Source organism: Diabrotica undecimpunctata, chromosome 6, assembly GCF_040954645.1.
Source record: "Diabrotica undecimpunctata isolate CICGRU chromosome 6, icDiaUnde3, whole genome shotgun sequence".
Lineage (NCBI taxonomy): Eukaryota > Metazoa > Arthropoda > Insecta > Coleoptera > Chrysomelidae > Diabrotica > Diabrotica undecimpunctata.
Window position 1 is genome coordinate 155,092,840 of NC_092808.1, and position 19,862 is coordinate 155,112,701.

The 19,862-nt window shown below is 34.4% G+C and overlaps 2 protein-coding genes across 3 annotated transcripts in view; one reads left to right on the top strand and one right to left on the bottom strand.

The window, feature by feature from the left end:
• On the top strand, positions 1-9,573 carry Cdc5 (cell division cycle protein 21). Its single transcript, XM_072535882.1, has 10 exons — positions 1-158; positions 235-500; positions 579-777; positions 1,368-1,628; positions 1,875-2,167; positions 2,764-3,068; positions 3,173-3,339; positions 7,025-7,450; positions 7,535-7,861; positions 8,089-9,573. The coding sequence occupies exons 1-10, from the start codon at positions 114-116 to the stop codon at positions 8,305-8,307; spliced, it is 2,508 nt and encodes an 835-aa protein (XP_072391983.1). The 5' UTR covers positions 1-113; the 3' UTR covers positions 8,308-9,573.
• PolQ (DNA polymerase theta) overlaps positions 8,300-19,862 on the bottom strand; it is a 26,257-nt gene continuing 14,694 nt past the window's right edge. Inside the window, exons 11-15 of one of the 2 annotated variants that reach the window (XM_072535880.1) lie at positions 18,308-18,509; positions 18,056-18,244; positions 13,165-13,622; positions 12,838-13,102; positions 8,300-11,089 (exon numbers count right to left, since the gene is read on the bottom strand). In XM_072535880.1, coding sequence (XP_072391981.1) covers positions 10,788-11,089; positions 12,838-13,102; positions 13,165-13,622; positions 18,056-18,244; positions 18,308-18,509 — 1,416 coding nt within the window. In that variant the 3' untranslated portion in view covers positions 8,300-10,787. Of the gene's footprint in view, positions 11,090-12,837; positions 13,112-13,164; positions 13,623-18,055; positions 18,245-18,307; positions 18,510-19,862 lie in introns of those variants that run through there. The other variant, XM_072535881.1, reaches the window with a different exon arrangement.

A 19,862-nucleotide genomic window follows, 5' to 3' on the forward strand; every position in this document is an offset into this window, starting at 1 on the left:
AGAGGATGTCATTAGTTTATTTAATTTTTGTCTAGATTTGAGGTTAATTGTGGAAATTTCACAAAAGTTAATTTTCAATTTTGTTTTAACTGAGAAATACTACAGTAATCAAAATGCCTAGAATAATGATAAAAGGTGGTGTTTGGAGAAACACTGAGGTATGTATAACACAAAGTTAATGTAGCCGTTCATATTATTTTAACATTAATAATTTACTGTGAAAATGGTTTTTAGGATGAAATTCTCAAAGCTGCTGTTATGAAATATGGTAAAAACCAATGGTCTAGGATAGCTTCGCTACTTCACAGAAAGTCTGCAAAACAGTGTAAAGCCCGTTGGTTCGAATGGTTAGATCCCAGTATTAAAAAAACTGAATGGTCTAGAGAGGAAGATGAAAAACTATTACATTTGGCTAAACTTATGCCTACTCAGTGGAGAACAATTGCTCCCATTATTGGAAGAACCGCAGCACAGTGTTTGGAAAGATATGAATATTTATTGTAAGTTTTTGGCTTTATTAGATACGACATTTATTTTTTGGTATCAAAATTTTGGTTGCATTTCTATCTTATTTTTAGGGATCAAGCACAAAAGAAAGAAGAAGGTGAGGATGCAGTGGATGATCCCAGAAAGCTGAAACCTGGAGAGATTGACCCAAATCCAGAGACAAAACCTGCAAGACCAGATCCCAAAGATATGGATGAAGATGAATTAGAGATGTTATCTGAAGCTAGAGCTAGATTAGCCAATACTCAAGGCAAAAAGGCCAAGAGGAAGGTAAACTGTTTTCAGGAGTTGAATTTCTTGACAAGAAGTGAGGCATATGTTGAATTTTTGTAAATTGTAACATGTTACAACGAAAAATAAGTTCATGTCGTATAGGTTTTCGTTAAGAAACGATTTGATAGAATGTTGATGAATACGATTTTAATTCTAGCCTACTCAAAAAGCTATAAACTATATATACTATTTAGTATGTTAAAAGAGGAAGAAATTTATTTTACACAGTACTATATCTGGCTTTATTGTAGTTAGTTTTATATCCTTATTTTAAACCTTCTACATATGAGAAAAAAGACCATTAATCTAGACACAGGGTTAACTTGAAGGACGGCATGGTTTGGTACAGTTTCTTAAAAATTTTAAATTGAAGTAAAATTGACATGCCAGTCTTCAATATTACTTTTCTGCTCAAATTGTCAAAATTTGTTTGACATTCAACAGATGTATTTCCTACTTCTCTGTCAGATATTTAACGCTTGATATTCTATTCTTAAATTCTTATGTATATGGAAATCCAGTATGATTCTGTTAATCTGCAAAATGTAAAACATCTTTAAATGAGTTTGTAATTAATTTTTTATTAGGCTCGTGAGAAGCAATTGGAAGAGGCGAGACGTTTAGCAGCTCTCCAGAAACGCAGAGAACTGAGAGCTGCCGGAATAGAAGTTACTTCTCGCAGAAAGAAAAAACGAGGAGTAGACTACAATGCCGAAATACCGTTCGAAAAGAGACCAGCGATTGGATTTTATGATACATCCAATGAAGTATTAGATCCTATGGCTCCCGATTTTTCAAAAATGAGGCAACAGCACTTGGATGGGGAGCTAAGAAGTGAACAAGAGGAGGTAAATTAACTGAATGTTACTCTTATGTCTTGTTATAAAACATATTCTATTTAAAATATATTCAATATATTTATTTTGTCTAAAAGTTTGTCTTTGGGACCAGTTAAATTCTAAAATTTTGCGCTATTATGAAGTTCATCAGTTTGACTTTGTTCAAAAGACAAACTGGAAGAGAAATGTTGGACATAATATATCTCTGCTTTTTCAGAAAATGAAACCTATTAAACAGTTTTTATTTATTTCCAGAGAGAGCGTAAAAAAGATAAACAGAAATTAAAGCAGCGCAAGGAAAACGACATTCCTCAAGCGATGTTACAAAACCAGGAACCAGCTAAAAAACGATCGAAGTTGGTGCTCCCAGAACCACAAATTTCAGACCAAGAAATGCATCAAGTGGTGAAGTTGGGCAAAGCGAGTGAAGCAGCTAGGGAAATAGTTACAGAAAGCGGTGTTGAAACTACTGATACTTTGTTGAATGATTATACTTTCAACCCTCAAGCGGCTGCTACACCAAGGACACCTGCGCCACAGACTGATAGGTAAGTAAATTAGCTAAACTATTACAAACTATTAAAGACAATACAATAGTAAACTATTAAAATCAATGGGCCTGATATTTATTTGGCGAATACAATTTACCACTGGCCTCTTGGGCTTACTCACCAGCCAAGCTACTATGTGAATGCTTCTCTTACCTAAACCTGAGGTAATCAAATAACATACCAAATCAATGTAGAGTATTTTTGGATCTCATTTTCCTCAGTATTGAAGATTATCAAGAACTGTCAGTTTATGACACATTTGACAATTTGCTTCCCAATAACTTTCATCATGTAATAATTAGTTATCTTAGTTGTAATGTTAATATTAAATAATTAGATCATAGTGCTACATATTTTGACTATCGTAATGCAAATTTTATAGGTCTAAACAATTGTTTTTCTTCAGTTGACTGGAATACTTTTTTTGATATATACGCCATAACTTGAGAACAACTTTACCGATTTCATTAATCTTTTTTTAAGATTTAAAATAATGTATAGAACTTTGACAAATTATTTAATTCTAGGGAGCAACGAAGTTCGTTAGTATTTTGAATAAATATCGTACATTCATTTTTCTATCTTCTTCACAGGATTTTACAAGAAGCTCAGAACATGATGGCTCTCACACACGTAGATACGCCCCTAAAAGGCGGCATTAACACTCCGCTACACAATTCGGATTTCAGCGGGGTCCTGCCTCAAGCTCAGAATGTCAGCACCCCGAATACCGTACTTGCCACGCCGTTCAGATCCAGTAGGAGCGAAGGAGGTGGCACTCCTGGCAGTAGCGTTGGATTTATGACACCTAGAAGTGGTGCTTTGGTGCCTGTGGGGAAGACGCCGGTGGGAATGACACCTTCTGTTAGGGATAAGCTTAGTATTAATCCAGAGGAAGGTAAGAATTCTGTAATTATGGTATTTATTTATTGACTAAAGCATACATATTCACTATTTATGCAGTGTTATTCTCATAAAAACGATCTTGTAATCTGTTCTCAGCAATGGATGTAGGAAGTACACCAGCCGAGCACAGAATGTATCAGATGTCGATGAAGGATCAACTAAAAATGGGGCTGAGCAGTTTACCACAACCGAAAAACGACTATGAAATCGTGGTGCCCGAAAATGAAGACCAGGAAGAACCCGAGCAAGCTCAGTCACAAATGGTAAGTGATATCTTACATTTTTGTTGTTAACTATTTCTATTTTAGGATTGACAATCGTTGTTAAATAAAACAATTATTAAAAATCTTTCTGTAACATTTATTTTGTTCTATTTTTATTATTACAAACTATAGAAATTTCAACTTTATTGCAATTGGAGACAATGGAGTAATGTTCTTTTTCCGGATGAGTAGAGATACTGTCTTCACTCATCAGATGGGAAAGAACGAGTTTGGCGTCGAACTGGAGAGAGATTTGCGGAATGCGCTTTCAGTTCCCGCTTTAGCCATGGAGGGGGTTCGGTGATGGTATGGGCAGGAATATCCCGAGAGGCGCACACTGAATTGGTATTTATTGAGGGTTCGTTGACTTCACACCGGTATATTAAGGAAATTTTAGCGAATGACGTAGTACCCTTTTCTCAATATATCGGCGATTATTTTCTATTAATGCAAGATAATGCGCGACCCCACTCTGCAATGTATGTCACGCAATATTTAGAGGAAGTTGGTATTAATAAAATGAACTGGCCAGCGTGTTCGCCAGATCTGAACCCAATAGAGCACGTTTGGGACATGCTTGGTACAAATATTAAAGGCTGCGAAGTCGCACCAGCCTCAATTAAAGAAATTCGTCTGGCTCTAGAAGAGGAATGGCAAAACATCCAGCGAGATGATAGTCGCAACCTCATAGACAACATGAGCCGACGTGTACAGGCAGTTATAGAGGCTAGGGGAGGCAATACAAAGTATTAAGTTGTTTTTTTTTGTTATTGTTATCATTGTTCATTAAAACCAGGATCATGTTGCTTTTAATCATTATTTAAATACAGTGCTTCTGGGATGCCGATATTACATACATATGTATATATGTATGAAATTTTGGTATTCTATGATGATTTAATCAATGCTAACGTTTATACTCAGCAAATTGGTATCAAAATCGTACACATATGACTCATTACATGATTCAATATTGCTATTCTATATTGTCATTAAAGTAATTAGATAATTCAAAACACAAGATAAGACATTCCATTCTCGCCCAGCATATGCAAAACTTCACTCAACACTGTTATAGTGTTGAAACTTCTATGAACAAAAATTATGTGGCTCAGTTTTGAAGCGATTCTTGAACTTTTTTATAGTAAAGGATTAAAAAGAGTAAGTTTCTTTTGGAATCAATTAGGTTCATACACTTACTTTTTTGTGTTAATAATTCCAAAATTTTGGGAGCAATACTTGAGGCTACGACCGACGTTTCTTGCTTGCTAAGCCAAAGGTCATCGATGTTGTAGGTACTATTGCATCTATTGTCTGTTTTCTTTCACTTTATTTGGTTGGTTTTGACTGGTGATACGCCGGTTCTTATTCGATTCAGTATCATCCGCGCTGTTCGCGTGGTATTTTCATCAATGCTGTTCCACAATATTTTTCATATTTGGTCAGAATGGTTTTTGATTTCTCCATAAAGCCTGGTAAGACATGTAGTTCAGAGAAATAAGCAAAAAAGTACCCTGTCTGTGACACAGGCTCTTCCAGGCAAACTACAGTTGTTTTGAGTAGTATGGACCTCTATAACAAGAACCTATATGTTTCTCACAGTCGATTTTTTGTGTTAACTTAATTAGTTATTAACAAATTAAGGTCAATTTTCTCTTTTTTTGTCTATCAGAAAAAAGTGAAGCATTTGAAACAAATTTAGGAATAATGTCTTATGAGTAATATAAAAACCTTCAAAATGGCTTTTTAAAAATATTGTTAGCCTTATTTGTTGGTTAGAAAGTTGCAAAATAATTTAGAAATTTCGGTTTTTTATAAATATTAATTCGATTTTTGAAAATGGGACTTGCGGTGCTTAAATTGTGATCAAAATTTCGAATCGATCGGTCAAATAGTTTAAAAGTTCTTTTATTTGTTTATCCCATATTAATCTCTTTTTGCAACAATATAAGTCATAAAATAATGAAGCTACAGTAATTCTACGGGTAGGTTATGAAAGAAGAATATTTATTCTATCAATATTATTTGAAGAAAATGAAGAAAAACAATTTTTAATATTGCAAAATCATGTAGATTTTTTTCTTTTAAACAATTAAAATAACTTTTTCACTATTGCCTGCAGGTACTTGGAAAGTTTTTATTTTTTCACAAATTTAAAAAAGAAAAAGTTCTCCTAGGACAATTTGGGACGAAATAAGTCAGTTTTTTTTTAATTCACAGCAGCTTTGTTTATAACAATTAAGAGATCTAATTAGCGTCATTTGAAAGAACATACTTTAAAGTTTTGATGTGCCAAATTCGGCACCAACGACATCGTCTACAAAGCTTCAAAATAGGCCTTATTTGGAGGGGGAATGAGCTGTTAAAGTATTTCTAGTTCTTGTTTATGGATTTGGATGTTTCTTTTCTTAATTTATGTGCATTATTTAAATAAATACATTGTTAAATATACCATCTAATTTGTTTAAGCAATTTTTATATTTTTTAATACTATTTGGTAATTTTTGTTGTAAAACCTAAATATTTATAATACTTATTTAATAAATTTCGTAAATAATTTATTTTTTATGAAGAAAACAAATTATCCTCTTCAATTACTTATAAAATAGTATTGGTTTAGGTATTGCTTTGAAAATAAAAAATCTCAATGATGAAAAACTGAAGATACAAAATCATTTGCAGCAAATTTCTCCATGTATTGTTTTTATGATTATTTAAATTTTTTTTATTTGCCTAGAAAATAATATTGTATAAGGAAATATAACGTGTCATAATTACTATTAAATTATTCTTGTTTTCCAAGGATTCATTTTGAGTCGGTTTGAGTCAACCCCGATCAATTGCGTTTAACTTTTGTTTTCGGCAAATGGTTTTGTAACTTCAGGTTTTTGTATCTGATAGCATATTTAGCAAGAAATAAATTCTAGTTTATTTGAGATTTTTTATTTTCAAAGCAATACATAAAGAAATATTTTCTTGTTTTCTTCCTATACCTCTAAGGCCCTCTATACTAATATATAATACCCATTTCCTCTCATACATCCTGAATACGATCAAGCAGAATTTGGAGACCTTCAATATTATCTGACAGAATTACTGTATCGTCTGCATATCTAATCACATTAAGTAGTTCCCCGTTGATGTTTATGCCATATGGTTGTCTCTCAATTGCCTTTTTAAATAACTGGTCCGAGTAAACATTGAATAATGTTGGCGACAAAATGCAACCTTGTCTAACTCCATCGGTGTAGTTATCTCCAAATTTTACGATAGCAGTTTGATTCCAGTACAAATTTTTAATGACACGAATATCCTTGTCATCTATTCCGATATTTTTCAGTATTTGCATTAATTTTACATGCTGTAAATTACAATAAAGTCATCCCAGGAACGCAATTCAACAATATTACTTGGCTGGGTCAGTGTCACGAGAAAAATCTTATTTCTATAGACTAATATATTCATTTTCAATTTTATCCCTTTTTGTTACTTCATTTAATCCCATAGGGATCCTCTTTTTCTAACGTGCTGTCCGTGTTTCCCCCTCATTTTAGCTGTTCAATATACATCCAATCTTTCAGTTCACACTCACTGCCTTCCATTATACCCATCATGTTCTAACTTTCCTGCATGTTTCTCCATCTATTGAGTAGTAGTAGTTGTATATTTATGTATACCTTTTTAGATCGAAGATCAAGCTGATGTAGACGCACGAATACAAGAAGAGCTGAAGGCTAAAGCCGCCAGGGAACTAGCACTACGTTCTCAAGTCATCCAACGTGATTTACCAAGACCTCAAGAAGTGAACATGACCGTCCTTCGACCGTCCCACGAGAGCTATTCCTTATCCGATCTGCAGCGAGCCGAAGAACTGATCAAACGCGAGATGGTGACCATGTTACATTTCGACAACCTTAAAAATCCGGTCCCGACGCAGAATAAGAGATCCAACATGTCGCAGGCACATCAATTGGCGTTTTTGGAACAGCATCCGTATGAATCGTTCAGGAAAGAAGATTTAGAGACTGCCAAGGGGATATTGAAGAGGGAAATGGAGGTAGTTAGGACTGGTATGAATCACGGGGAGTTGCCTATCGAAGTTTACACGCAGGTACGTTAATTTAGACTTGATATAATGTTATCCTTAAGTCATTACATTATGAATCTCTGTAAATTTACTACAAAAAATTTACAGGTGTGGGAAGAATGCTTAAGCCAAGTTCTGTTCCTCCCGAACCAAACGAGATATACTCGAGCCAATTTAGCCAGTAAAAAAGACAGACTGGAATCGGCGGAGAAGAGGCTCGAACAGAATAGGTCTCACATGGCGAAAGAAGCCAAACGAGCTGCTAAAATGGAAAAAAAATTGAAGATTTTAACAGGCGGGTACCAGTCCAGAGCGCAGGCGTTGATCAAACAGTTACAAGATTGTTATGAGAACCTAGATTCGACTAATTTAGAATTGAATACGTTCAAGTTTTTGCAAGAACAAGAAAAATCTGCATTACCAAGAAGAATACAGGTAAGTGTTAACTTGTACAATCCTTTCCTAGAATGTATCGTTTTTGCATCTTTAGATTGCTAGACTTTATATACGTCCAGCCACCAGTTAGACATGATTTGACACCCAATGATTTATTCTACGTCGAAATTTTCTCGGTGCTTAAAGAAGTTATTCAGGCAATTTAGTATATTAAAATCACGGATACTTTATACAAAATTGTTTTATTATCTTTTTCTTTTTCACAGTCTCTCACTGAAGACGTCAGCCGACAAACCGAACGAGAACGAGGCTTGCAAAAGAAATACGGTGATCTTCAAGCAGAAATAAAACTATTACAAGAATCTTACCTTAGTCAGCTTCAAAAAGAGCAGCGAAAGGAAGGGGATAATACAGCTAACGAGGTTTCTTCCACTACCAATGGAGAAATCAGCGCAGAAGCAGCCGATGATGATGAAGAGATGTAGTGACGAATGTAGTAGTGTGTTTATTATCATTATGATAAGACAATTTTGCGAAAAAATAATTTAAAACACTTAAAAAACTTATATTACAGAAATAGTGAATAAATAGTTTTAAAAATACAGTAATATACATCTAAAAATAGCAACACATACGAGGGGTGGCTACAAAATAATTTGATTAAGTATCTTTAACATTTTTATTGTATGTTTGCACATATTTACTTATTATTTTATTCAGTATGCGTCTCTCCCCCGTATCTTTTAATGCAGATTTAAACTTTGGAAGCATATAAAAGTCACATGGTGTCAGGTAAGGCAAATAAGGTGAGTAATTTTACAATTTAAATCAGTAGAAACATTTTGAGGGGCTTTTTGTGGTGTTATTAAAATATTATGCACCCTTTTCCCTCATAACATCTCCTTATTAAGTATATCGTTTAATTGATCGTGTAAATAGATAACTCACTGTTATAAAATTGTCTATACTATATAAAAACGTTTAAAAAACGGTTTTGTGTTCTTTGTTTTTGACCTTGGTTGCAGATAAACTCACATGGTGTCAAGTAAGGCGAATAAGGTGGGTGGTTTTATACGTTTGTATCAGTGAGAACATTTTCAACTTTTTGTTGCGTTTTTAAAATTTCATGTATAATTTTTGCTCTGGAAATGTTTAAATCATTCAAAAAGTGTTCGTCGGTGAGCTCGTTCATGGTGCCTATCGTTAGTCTAGTAGCCTTCTACATAGATTTTTAACATTGTAGGAAGATTAAATGTTGCATGGTGTCAGGTAAGACAAATAAGGCGAGTTCTTTTACACATTTTTATGAGTAGAAACACTTTCACAAGCTTTCTCTCTTGAAAATATCTAAATCACTCAAAAATGTGATCGGTGATTGCCTATCGCTTTTTATTTCACATGTTTAATCTAGCTTTTTTTTAACATAGATAGAATAATGTGGGACGGCTAAGTGTTACATGATGGCAGGTAATTGAAGGCTTATAAAAGTGAAGGCCACGCTCATAATAATAATTATGTCAACACGGGAGAGACTTCAATTAAGAATGCAAACTTCACTTCGGTCAAATCATACGCATTGGACGCATGCGTAGTTATTCAATAAGATCATTAACCTCACTATTTTGTAACCACTCCTCGTATATTTATTTATCACAATATAAAGAATCTAGATTATATTAAAAGAGTAAAAGAATCTGTAGAAACAGATGCCATACTGTGTATTAATCACGTGGTGTTCATATTCAATTCAATTAAAGCATTTTTAATAAAAACTTTAAAAACAAACTTTATTTTCCTCCATTTTAACTTTGATTATTTAAGTCACATGGTGTCAGGTAAGGCAAATAATTTTTTTACACATTTTTATTAATAGAAACATATTTAAGGTTTTTTATGGTTTTCCTAGAATTTTACACATTTTTCCCTCATACCCTTTGCTTATTATGCAAAAAAATTATTTGATCGTGAAAATAACTTGCTGTTATAAAAAGATATCTGAAGGATCTGGCTTTTTTTGATTACGGCTAAATTATGGAGTATATAAAATAATTTTCCAAACAAAACTGATGTATATCAAAGATGTCTGTAATTTAAAATTATTTTCGATTATACAGGGTCAGTCAGAACAACGGAATCGATCAAAGTTTTGTTGTTTTAATGAAACACCCTGTATATTAAAGCTTATTTAAAACATGAAGAGTTTGTATAAGGTTTTATAGGCCTAAAGTTATTAACTTTTTGCTGACTTTAAAACTGATTTTTGCCAGTTCTCACAACTTATATGCATCATTTTATCGCAAAAAAGTGTTTGCATCAGTTTTTGGCATTTAAAAGGAATTTTGCTCGTGGACTATCACCGAATAGGCGAAACAATAACATTAGATTATTATTGGAAAGTTTTGGATCAGCTCAGATATAAAAATTCGCAAGAAGAGACTTGGTTTAAAGAATAAAAGTTAATTTTTTATCGAGAAAACATACTTCCTTGCACAATTAAAAAACTATCGTTAAAATCACTAAATTAAAGTACGAATTCTTACAAAATCCACCTTATGCACCAGGTTTAGCTCCCTCTGAATTCTGCCAGTCGTCACATAAACAAATGAATGCATGAACATTGATTTTCATCAAACGAAGAACCTCATATCGCCTATTTTTTATCTAATGGCATCTTGACATAATGCAGTATATGAAAAAATTTTAAGTGTGCTCCACACGCACTTACAGTCCCCTATTCAAGTCACAGTATAGTGTAAACCTACCTTTAGCCCTAATAGAACACTCACAACAACAAAATTAATAAAAAGATTATATGAAATATATAAAAATATTGAAAAAGTAAATGTTTAAACATATAAAGAAGTCTAGTCATAGCATATCACAATAATTAAATGATAAAAACTATTTTTTTATATAAAAATGACACGTGCCAAATACAATTTAAATAAAAAGATTAAATATTGAACTATAAAACTATTTCGGACATATTTCCCCAACAAAGTCCGCTTTTTAACTTCACAGGAAACGGAACTGACAGCTCGACCGACTTTTCCATATTTTTTTTGACAACTTTTGCGACTTTTCGTAGATATTTAGTCGGAACTTCGTAGATCAGTTCGTCGTGGAGATGCAGCACCATTTTCGGTTTGTTTTTCGCCTTGTGGAACATTTCTTGTAAGTTGTGTTCGATTTTTAACATCGCTTTCTTCACTATGTCTGCTGCCGAGCCTTGGATCGTGGTATTTACAGCTTGGCGTTCGGCATGACCTATGATTATTACAACAAAAACATTTAAACACAGAAAATTTTTACTAAGATTGTTAGAATTAAAATTTCCAGAAATTTACAGCGGACAAACATAAAGATCATTTACGAAACGTTTACTGGAACTCAAATGGCAAAAAATTGTTTTCTCTTTGGTAGCAACCTGGTGCACTGTTTCGATGTACAGTACATTCAACTCTAACTCTAAACGATTAATGGAATTCGCAGAAAACTTTCGTTGTAGTAAAAGGCACTGTAAACTGCACTGCTGATCTCCATAATCTTTTTAATTCCTTACTTTGTTTAGCATATTTTTGTCTGTATTGTCAGTTACAGTCAATTTGTATAAAATGAGGAGCAAAAGTTCAGATGGAATTTTAAATATTATTGTTTATTTTGTAGCATTTGAAAATTCTTTAAAATATATATTGAAATGTATTGAAATCCCCTCGTATTTGCTAAAGAAATCGAAGAATATTTTAGTGTATTTCATTTCCCATTCGTCCCCCCATTCCCAAGGCACACTCAGATATTGTTGGCAATACTATTGCTCATTCTGTAGCTAAAAATCCATTACACCACCCACGTATGGTGATAGAAGAATTTAACACATGTGACCTACTTGCCTATATCAAGCAACATAGTAAATTTAAATGGGACAGACAATGGATTCAGTTTGGTGAAAGCAGGGGCACTAATTTATACAAATTACAACCAACAGTAGATGTAAAACAATTTTACAAAGATGTCACACTAAGGAGAAACACAGTGTCAACTGTCTTAAGATTAAAAGTAGATCATGGATGTTTTCCGAAACATCTACACAAAATAGGAGTTCTCCCAACAGACCGATGTGAGTGTGGAACTAGTATAGCTGATTTAAATCACATATTCTTCAACTGCCCACTACATCGTAATACAAGCACGTGGCTGCTAAAAGAATTGAAAAAAGAGGGTTTAAGTACACCATTAAACGTAAATCTTCTATTAAGTGAAGACAATATAAAAATCTTTAAAATAAATATATTTCTTGTAAAAATTAAATTAAAGGTATGAGTGTAAAATTTATCGTATGCGTGAACATTTCCTTTGTATGTTTACCATATATGTTGCCCACCTACCTAACCGTGGTTTATATCTTGTTTGTTACAATAAAGCCGCTCTGATGAATCCCTGAGCGTGAAAAGTGTCCTCCTTGTACAATCCTGTATGAATGAATACTAATATCTATGTGTAATTACGTGGCTAAAGGTTTCAAGCCAAAGCCAATAAAAAAAAAATTTCCCATTCGTACACCGAATTGGAAATTCGTACACCGAATATTAAAACACCGAATTCTTCCAATTTATCTTAGCGTCACCGAGTAATATAAACACATTTTTCGAATTTGTTTATGTTTTACAGATGTGCACGTCCTCGGCATTCTTCTGCGTTTTAAATAAATATTTCCGTCATTTTGTTATTTGTCATGTGTTTTGTTATTCCAAATTATGCGAATGAATTTTAAAGATAATTTATTTAGATTTATAGACACATATATTTATTTTATATCTAAAATTTTGAAATGTTAAAAATTATGGAGAACACCAGTACCTTTTACTACAACGAAAAGTTTTCTGCCAATTCCGTTAATCGTTTGGGGGTGTAAGTTGGTTGAATGTACTGTAGTAGCTGTTGTAGTTGATAAATCGTTCCCACCAAAGACAAAATGATTTTTACTACATCCGGGAATATAAAAAGGACAACCTTACCTCTTTTAGTCGAATCATTTTCATTTATATTAGGTAAAAATCTTCTTCTGCCATTTATAGTTTCCACATATCCCGTAACTTTACAATTTTCTATTGTATCGTGAATAAAAGTTTTTATTCCGGGATAAGTGTTTCTAAACGTTTCCATAAACTCAGCTGCGTCATCTTCGTCCATATTTAGCTGTTCCGCTAGAGTTCTATTTCCCATTCCGTAGATTATGCCGTAGCAAATGTGTTTGGCGTGCTGTCTAGTGGATTCTGTAACCTAAAATACCTTTTTTTATATTGCCACAAATTACAGTAAACGAAATTTTGCTTTGTACTGACCTCTTCTTCAGTTATCTTGTTCCATTTAGCAGCTACAGTCCTAAATACATCCCCAGGCTCTCCCATGATTTTGCACAACAACTTATCCTGTGAAAAATGAGTAAGAAGCCTTAACTCCAGTTGACAATAATCTGCCGACAACAACATATAATCTACGGGAGCATCGAATGCTTTCCTGCAACTAATATCAACGTTTTCTTTGGTTAGCGGATTAACCACTTGGAAATCCTTGGGTATATTTTGAAGATTGGGTTCGTGCATGGTGATTCGGCCTGTGGCGGTGTGCGTTATGTAACGGCCGTGTATACGATCGTTTTGCACCGCTGGTATTAGCGGATAAATGGTTTTCGTGAGCACCGAGTGGAGTTTTCGCCACTGCAGCACCAGATCTGATATGGGGTGTTGGTTCTTTTCTAGAACTTGCTTTCTGGTGCTAGTTTTCTTGCCTCGGAACATACCTGAAAGCAAACATAATAATAAACAAGAAATCTCTAAATAATTTCGAAGCTTCTCTGGAAATTAATTCCATTTTTGAAAAGATGTATATATTAGTAATACATTCAAGAAAACACATTTTTAAGGAAACAATTAAGCAATATAATGGAAAGGACATATGAGAAGAACATACTTTCATGGAATATTTTCCCAAGATCTAGAAAAAAAAATTGAGTGCAGTGGCGGCTCCTGGCTTTAAAGACAGGGTCGGCAAGGTTTTTTTTCTCCTCAGTAATAAAAAGGCTTAAATCATAGGAAATTTTTTGTTTTTTTTTGCTATATATTTAGAACCTAAACATGTTTATAAATTAACTCTAGTCTACGTTGTTTGGAAGTAGCAGAATGGGTTATAACGTCATCGTAAAATTTATTAAAGCTTTGGAGGGATTTAAAAAAATTTTTTTTATTGACATTTCAGACAAACTTGGCATTCTCTCTTGTTTCATGGTGTTTCGAATATACGTTTTGATTATTTTGAGACAAGAGAAATCCTGTTCATTTGAGGCAGAAGTTGGTGGTAATGAGAGAATTAATGATAATAATTTATTAATTTCAACAGTTTGTTGTAATGGTATCTTGGAAATTTTTTGGCGTAATTTTTAAAATTTGAATCGTCAAAGAAGTCAAAAATTTGCAAATCTTCTGAATTCGAAAATTGAGTATCTATTTGCATAATAATAGTATCCAAAATTTCAAAATATACTCGTTTTTCGAGAACTGTGTCTGTGTCATGCATTTGCTTTTTCTTGGGGGGTTCGGAAATATCAAGCGAATCGAAAACGTCACTGCGTATATATTGGAAATTACTATCATTACGAAAATCTCTTGAGATTTTGCACCAGCATTGTTATTTAATTTTTGGAATAAGTAATGTCAGTTGACTGATAACCGAGATTTAAAATTCCACCGCGTCTGACAAACAGTTGGAATTTTTTTCGAAACAAATTGTTCTAAAACATTAGTCCATTTAGGCGAGCTTGAAAAAAATGAAGCAAATCCAATTAAACTGACAAAAAAGCGTTACAAGCTTAATGTTCCTTTGGCAATGCCGCCATCTTTGTTTTTTGGGTGTCTACGTATTTATTGGCTCCTCCCCTTTCCATCGATACCTTGCACGTTGTTGTACGTTGAGCTGTTTAGACGTTACAAGCTTAGTGTCCTTTTGGCAATGCCGCCATCTTTGTTTTTTGTGTTAACATATTTCCTCTCCCCTTTCCGATGATACCTCATACGTCACGATCCGACGAGCCGTTTTACCCCCACCACAAAAAGATCAAAAAATTACCAGAATGGACCTTAGAGATTTCTTATGGGATTTAACATGGGAAAATACGCAGAACTGTTGCTGCCCTGAAATCAATTTTTTTTCAATCAAAGTCACCATCAGCATAAGTTTAATTTTAAAGTTAAGGGTAAGTATTATTTATTATTGAATCATATGAATAAGAACAATTTAATTATTTAATAAGGGCGTGGGGCCACGAGGATACGTATTGGTCGGGGCGTGGGGGTATGGGGATACGTAAGCTTGATAATGCCATCATTGATCGATACACGTCGGGGCGTGGGGCCATGAGGATACGTATTGGTCGGGGCGTGGGGGTATGAGGATACGTAAGCTTGATAGATGAAAGAAGAAGAATTGACGCCATCTTGCCGTTTGAATGATGACATACGAAAGAAGAATTGACGCCATCTTCACGTTTGAGAGATGACAGACGAAAAGAAGAAGAATTGACGCCATATTTACGTTTGAGAGTTGACAGATGTCAGCCGCCATCTTGTGACGTCTGGCGCCAGTGACGTCACACTGTTTGGCCCAGGTGTCGCATACTCTGCTGACGACATTCTTTAATTTTTTTGATAGTATCCTGCAAAACTAAATTCATTGTATGCTCATGACAGTGAGTAAATAAAGCTTGCGGTGCAATAGTTTTAACTTTTGCCTGGACACCATTCAATTCACCGGACACGGCAGCGCTTCATAAGTTGGCCCTACCAATTTATTTTTGATATAAAAAAATTTTAAATCTTTTCTTTAAAACACCAAAAATATATTCTGCCTTATGGCTTTTACTCACGTCTGCGAAACCTAAAAACCCCTCATAAATATTAACACGTAACGCATATCGAACAACAGTTGATCATTGTGAATGACATGATATATCAGGCGTTGCATCTACTTTTAGCGAAACGCAAATGGTTTCCTGAATCTCATATTCAATAACGTTGTTCAAAATGTAACTAATTGATTCTATTAATTAATTTTGGACTGTTTTACATACGCCGCTAAATGTCTTCGAATCAGAAAGTAAATTAGAAAATTCCAAATCGTGCTCTGATTCATCGTGTCCCCTTAATGATAATTCCTGACATCTTAAAAAAAATACAATATCAATTAAACGACGTAAAACTGCGTGATTATTTTTTACAATTTCGTTATGTTTAATAGCATTTTCACGTTGGGCATTATTTAATGAAACATAGATATTTTGTTTTCCAAATAAATTTAATTGAATCTGGCTGTATGTATGATCATTCGAAATATCATGTTTCTGTAAAGCCCTAAATAATTCCTTTAAATTATCGTAACCAGATTCACACCACGGATTGTGATGTTTGCCCCTATTTTTCACTCCCGGTAAGCCATGAGTACTTGCTATACCAATTATCCGAAAATAATCTATTACTTTCCTTACTTCCCGCACTAATATTTATAAACCGGCACATTTTGGGCAAAGGACGCTCTTTATTTTTAAGGACGATTCTTCGTACGGAATAGATAAAAACCCATTGTGCAAAATGTAATTTACAATATCAGATTTATCAGTACTTACAGTTTCTTCCATAGCTTGCAAAGCTTAAAAACACTTTAACTATTTGCGGCGCATTTATATCACAGTATTACTTTAAAAAATCAATGCAAAACGATTCGATCGATACGTTACCAGGAAAGCCAGTCAGCGAACTACCACTACTTACTATTTATCCCGAAATAACACCCGCGCTCGCAAGGCACGTGACACTTTGCGGCCAATCCAAATGAAACATCGGCAAATTCAAATTTGCCATACCTGCCCTTTAGCTGCGTATGGAGATAAATGTAGTTTGGTTGCTTATCAACAGTCGGATGGATGGTTTGGATCATTAATTTGAAAAGTGTCTTGATCGCAGGTATTACTAACTCCCGGATTGGTCGAATTTTTTTAAAAACCATAAATAAAATTTAGACTGTATTATCTCATAGATATTTTTTTATTTCACAGAAACAAATGACATCAACTTATTACCTGCGATAATTAATTATTGAAATACTAATTAAATTACATATTTAAAAAAATCTATAAATGTGTTTGTCCTGACGTACAGATCGCTACTATTGGCCTGTACGTCAATTACGTCTGATCCACTGAATTAAGTCCACTTGGTAATAAATAATATTTTTCTTCATGTACCATGTCCTTTCAGAACGTTGGTTACCATCATAGCTATCTTAATTTTATTCACTGCCACCCTAAATAGCACGCTTGTATCAAAACCATACCAATCTCGCAAGTTCTTCAACCATGAGGTTCTTCTTCGTCCTGGACTACGTTTGCCTGCTATTTTTCCTTGCATGATATTTTATATCTATATCTGGGACCTCTCATTACATGTAAGAAATACTCTAGCTTTCTCTGCTTCATGCTTTTTATGATTTCAGTAGTCTTGCTGAGACGTTCTAGTATTGTGGAGTTTCGAATCTTCTCCACCCAGGAAACTTTTAAAATTCTTCTATATTACCACATTTCGAAAGCCTCAAGGCGATTAGATCGATTTTATTCATTGTCCAGGACTCGACATCATAAAGTAAGACCGAGAACACGTAGCAGCCAAGTAGGCGGATTCTCAATGCCAATTTTAGGTCTCTGTTACATAACACCTTGGACATCCTTCTAAAAGCCGCTCTAGCCTGCTCTATCCTAGATCTAATTTCGCCGTGACTTTCTGCGTTTCAATTTAATTGCTGTCCAAGGTAAACGATTTTATCAACTTGCTCAAGTATGGTATTATTTACATATATAGACGGATTTATGTGCTGTTGTTTACTTATTACGAGTATTTTGGTTTTCCGTATGTTCAGATCCAGACCTGCCTCCCTACAACTCTCAACGACACTATCAGTAGTGTTTGCAGATCTTCTTGACTAGAAGCTAGGAGTACTGTATCGTCCGCATATCGCAAATTATTGATGACTTCACCAATAGAGTTAGCGATTTATCAGGAGATCTAGGGAAATTTCTTCATCAGCCTCAGACCAAAACGCAAACAGGTGTGGAAAATAGAAAAAACAGTGTATAACTAATTTTAAATGCACCAGAATACACAGAATAGAATACAATTTATAACAGCTTACCTAGAACCTTTGCAACATCTGCCGACGATAAAAAATTAAATTTTCTGCCCGCTAAAGCGTACGCCTTTTTCTCGGTGTTGCTAATTTGACCTTTTATGATATTTAATAAAGACGTTAACGTATTTTTATCGACATGTATACCGTCTAGTTCTATTTTTGCCAAACATGGGATTATATTTGTTTCCAAATCTACAACAAAACGTTTATTTATGAATTAATTATTCAATAGGAACGACGAGAATCTTTACTCACCATAAGCATCCAAATATTTTAAATGTTCCACTAATAAACCATTTTTTAGTATAATGTTAATCTGCCAAGTTATGACAGACTCTAATGAGGATCTAGTTTTGGCGGGAACTGAACTGTAGAGATCTAAACCTACGCTTCCTACGCCTTTACAGCCTTCGGAGAAGTGTAAGAGCTCCACCATTTCTGGGCAATATTTTATAGTCTGAAAAACAACACATTTCGATCAGATACACGCGTACAAACCGGCAGGCATCGGAATAAAATAGAATAAAAATATGCCCTATGGTCACTGAAAATTGTACAATTTTATGGACAAAGTTTACAAAAAGTAAAAAAAAATAACAATAACAGTTACAATTTACTAAAATTACTTAAATCGTCAATATCAAAAAATAAAAGATAATAAAATATACAATCCATTGCAAAAGTGGCTTCAGATCAAAGATGGACATGTGTCAAAAAAATAAAAATTTAGTTAGTAGTTGTTTCTTATAGAATTGTTCCTGTTCTTTTCAAGGGTGATAATAGTTTCCTTCCAACAGCCAATGAGAATGCTGTATTGTGATCACATGACAGAAATCAACAATGGGCGCCATTGTTTTCAACTTGTCTGATGTTAATCATTGAGAAGAATGATGCGCATACCTTGGGTGGATAGAGTTCGAAACGATGACGTCCTTAAGAGAGCCGGCGTGGAAAGAGGACTCTTTGAATTAATTAAAAAACGCAAGATTGGTTACCTTGGGCACATATCGAGAGGAGCAAAATATGAAATACCACAGTTAATCCTACAAGGGAAGATCGAAGGTAGGAGAGGAGCCGGCCGCAAACAATTATCCTGGTTAAGGAATATTAAAGAATGGACAGGAATACACAATACAGGCGAGCTGTGTCACGCCGCCAAGAACAGAATTCTAGTAATGAGATAGTCGCCTACGCACTTTGGTGTATGGCATGTTAAGAAGAAGAAGATGTTAATCGTTTTATTTGTGTTTATCGCTAGTTTAAACTGTTTTTTTCGCATATTATTAGTTTACAAAGTAGATTCATGGAGTCAAATACATCTCTCAATCCAGGGACGACGCGTAAGAGGAAGAACGATCCCGAAAAACGAAAAACAACATCCAGAAGCGACGAAGATAAGTCTAATCATTGACCTCAATCATGCAGGTACTCATTAAAAGGTCTTCCTCTGTACCCCACCTGTCATCACCGAGTTGGATACCAGTGCCAGCTTTTAGCAATGCGTGATGTCATGGAGTTCCACAAAGCCTTTTACTCCATCCCAGAAAAAAAGCAAGCAAGATGCGTTTGACCATTTTGAAATACGGTCGGGTTGGCCTACCCAACCCCAAAAGAAAGAAGCTTGAGCATATAAAGGGGAAAACCACAATCTTCCAATATCCGGTTGTAAACCACGCTGGCAACAATCTCAACGTTTGCAGGAATGCTTTTCTCACGGTGTTGCAACCTATTACTAAGCATAGAATTATAGGAGTGTTCCGAAAATTCAAGAACGGTGGATCTCATGTCCCAGTGGAAACCCGAGGCGGAA

Excerpts from the sequence above, each read along its gene's own strand:
- Cdc5 (XM_072535882.1), top strand. The coding sequence starts at position 114 with ATGCCTAGAATAATGATAAAAGGTGGTGTTTGGAGAAACACTGAG. Across the intron at positions 3,069-3,172 it reads TAGTATTAATCCAGAGGAAG|CAATGGATGTAGGAAGTACA; the intron begins GTAAGAATTCTG and ends ATCTGTTCTCAG. Across the intron at positions 7,862-8,088 it reads CATTACCAAGAAGAATACAG|TCTCTCACTGAAGACGTCAG; the intron begins GTAAGTGTTAAC and ends TCTTTTTCACAG.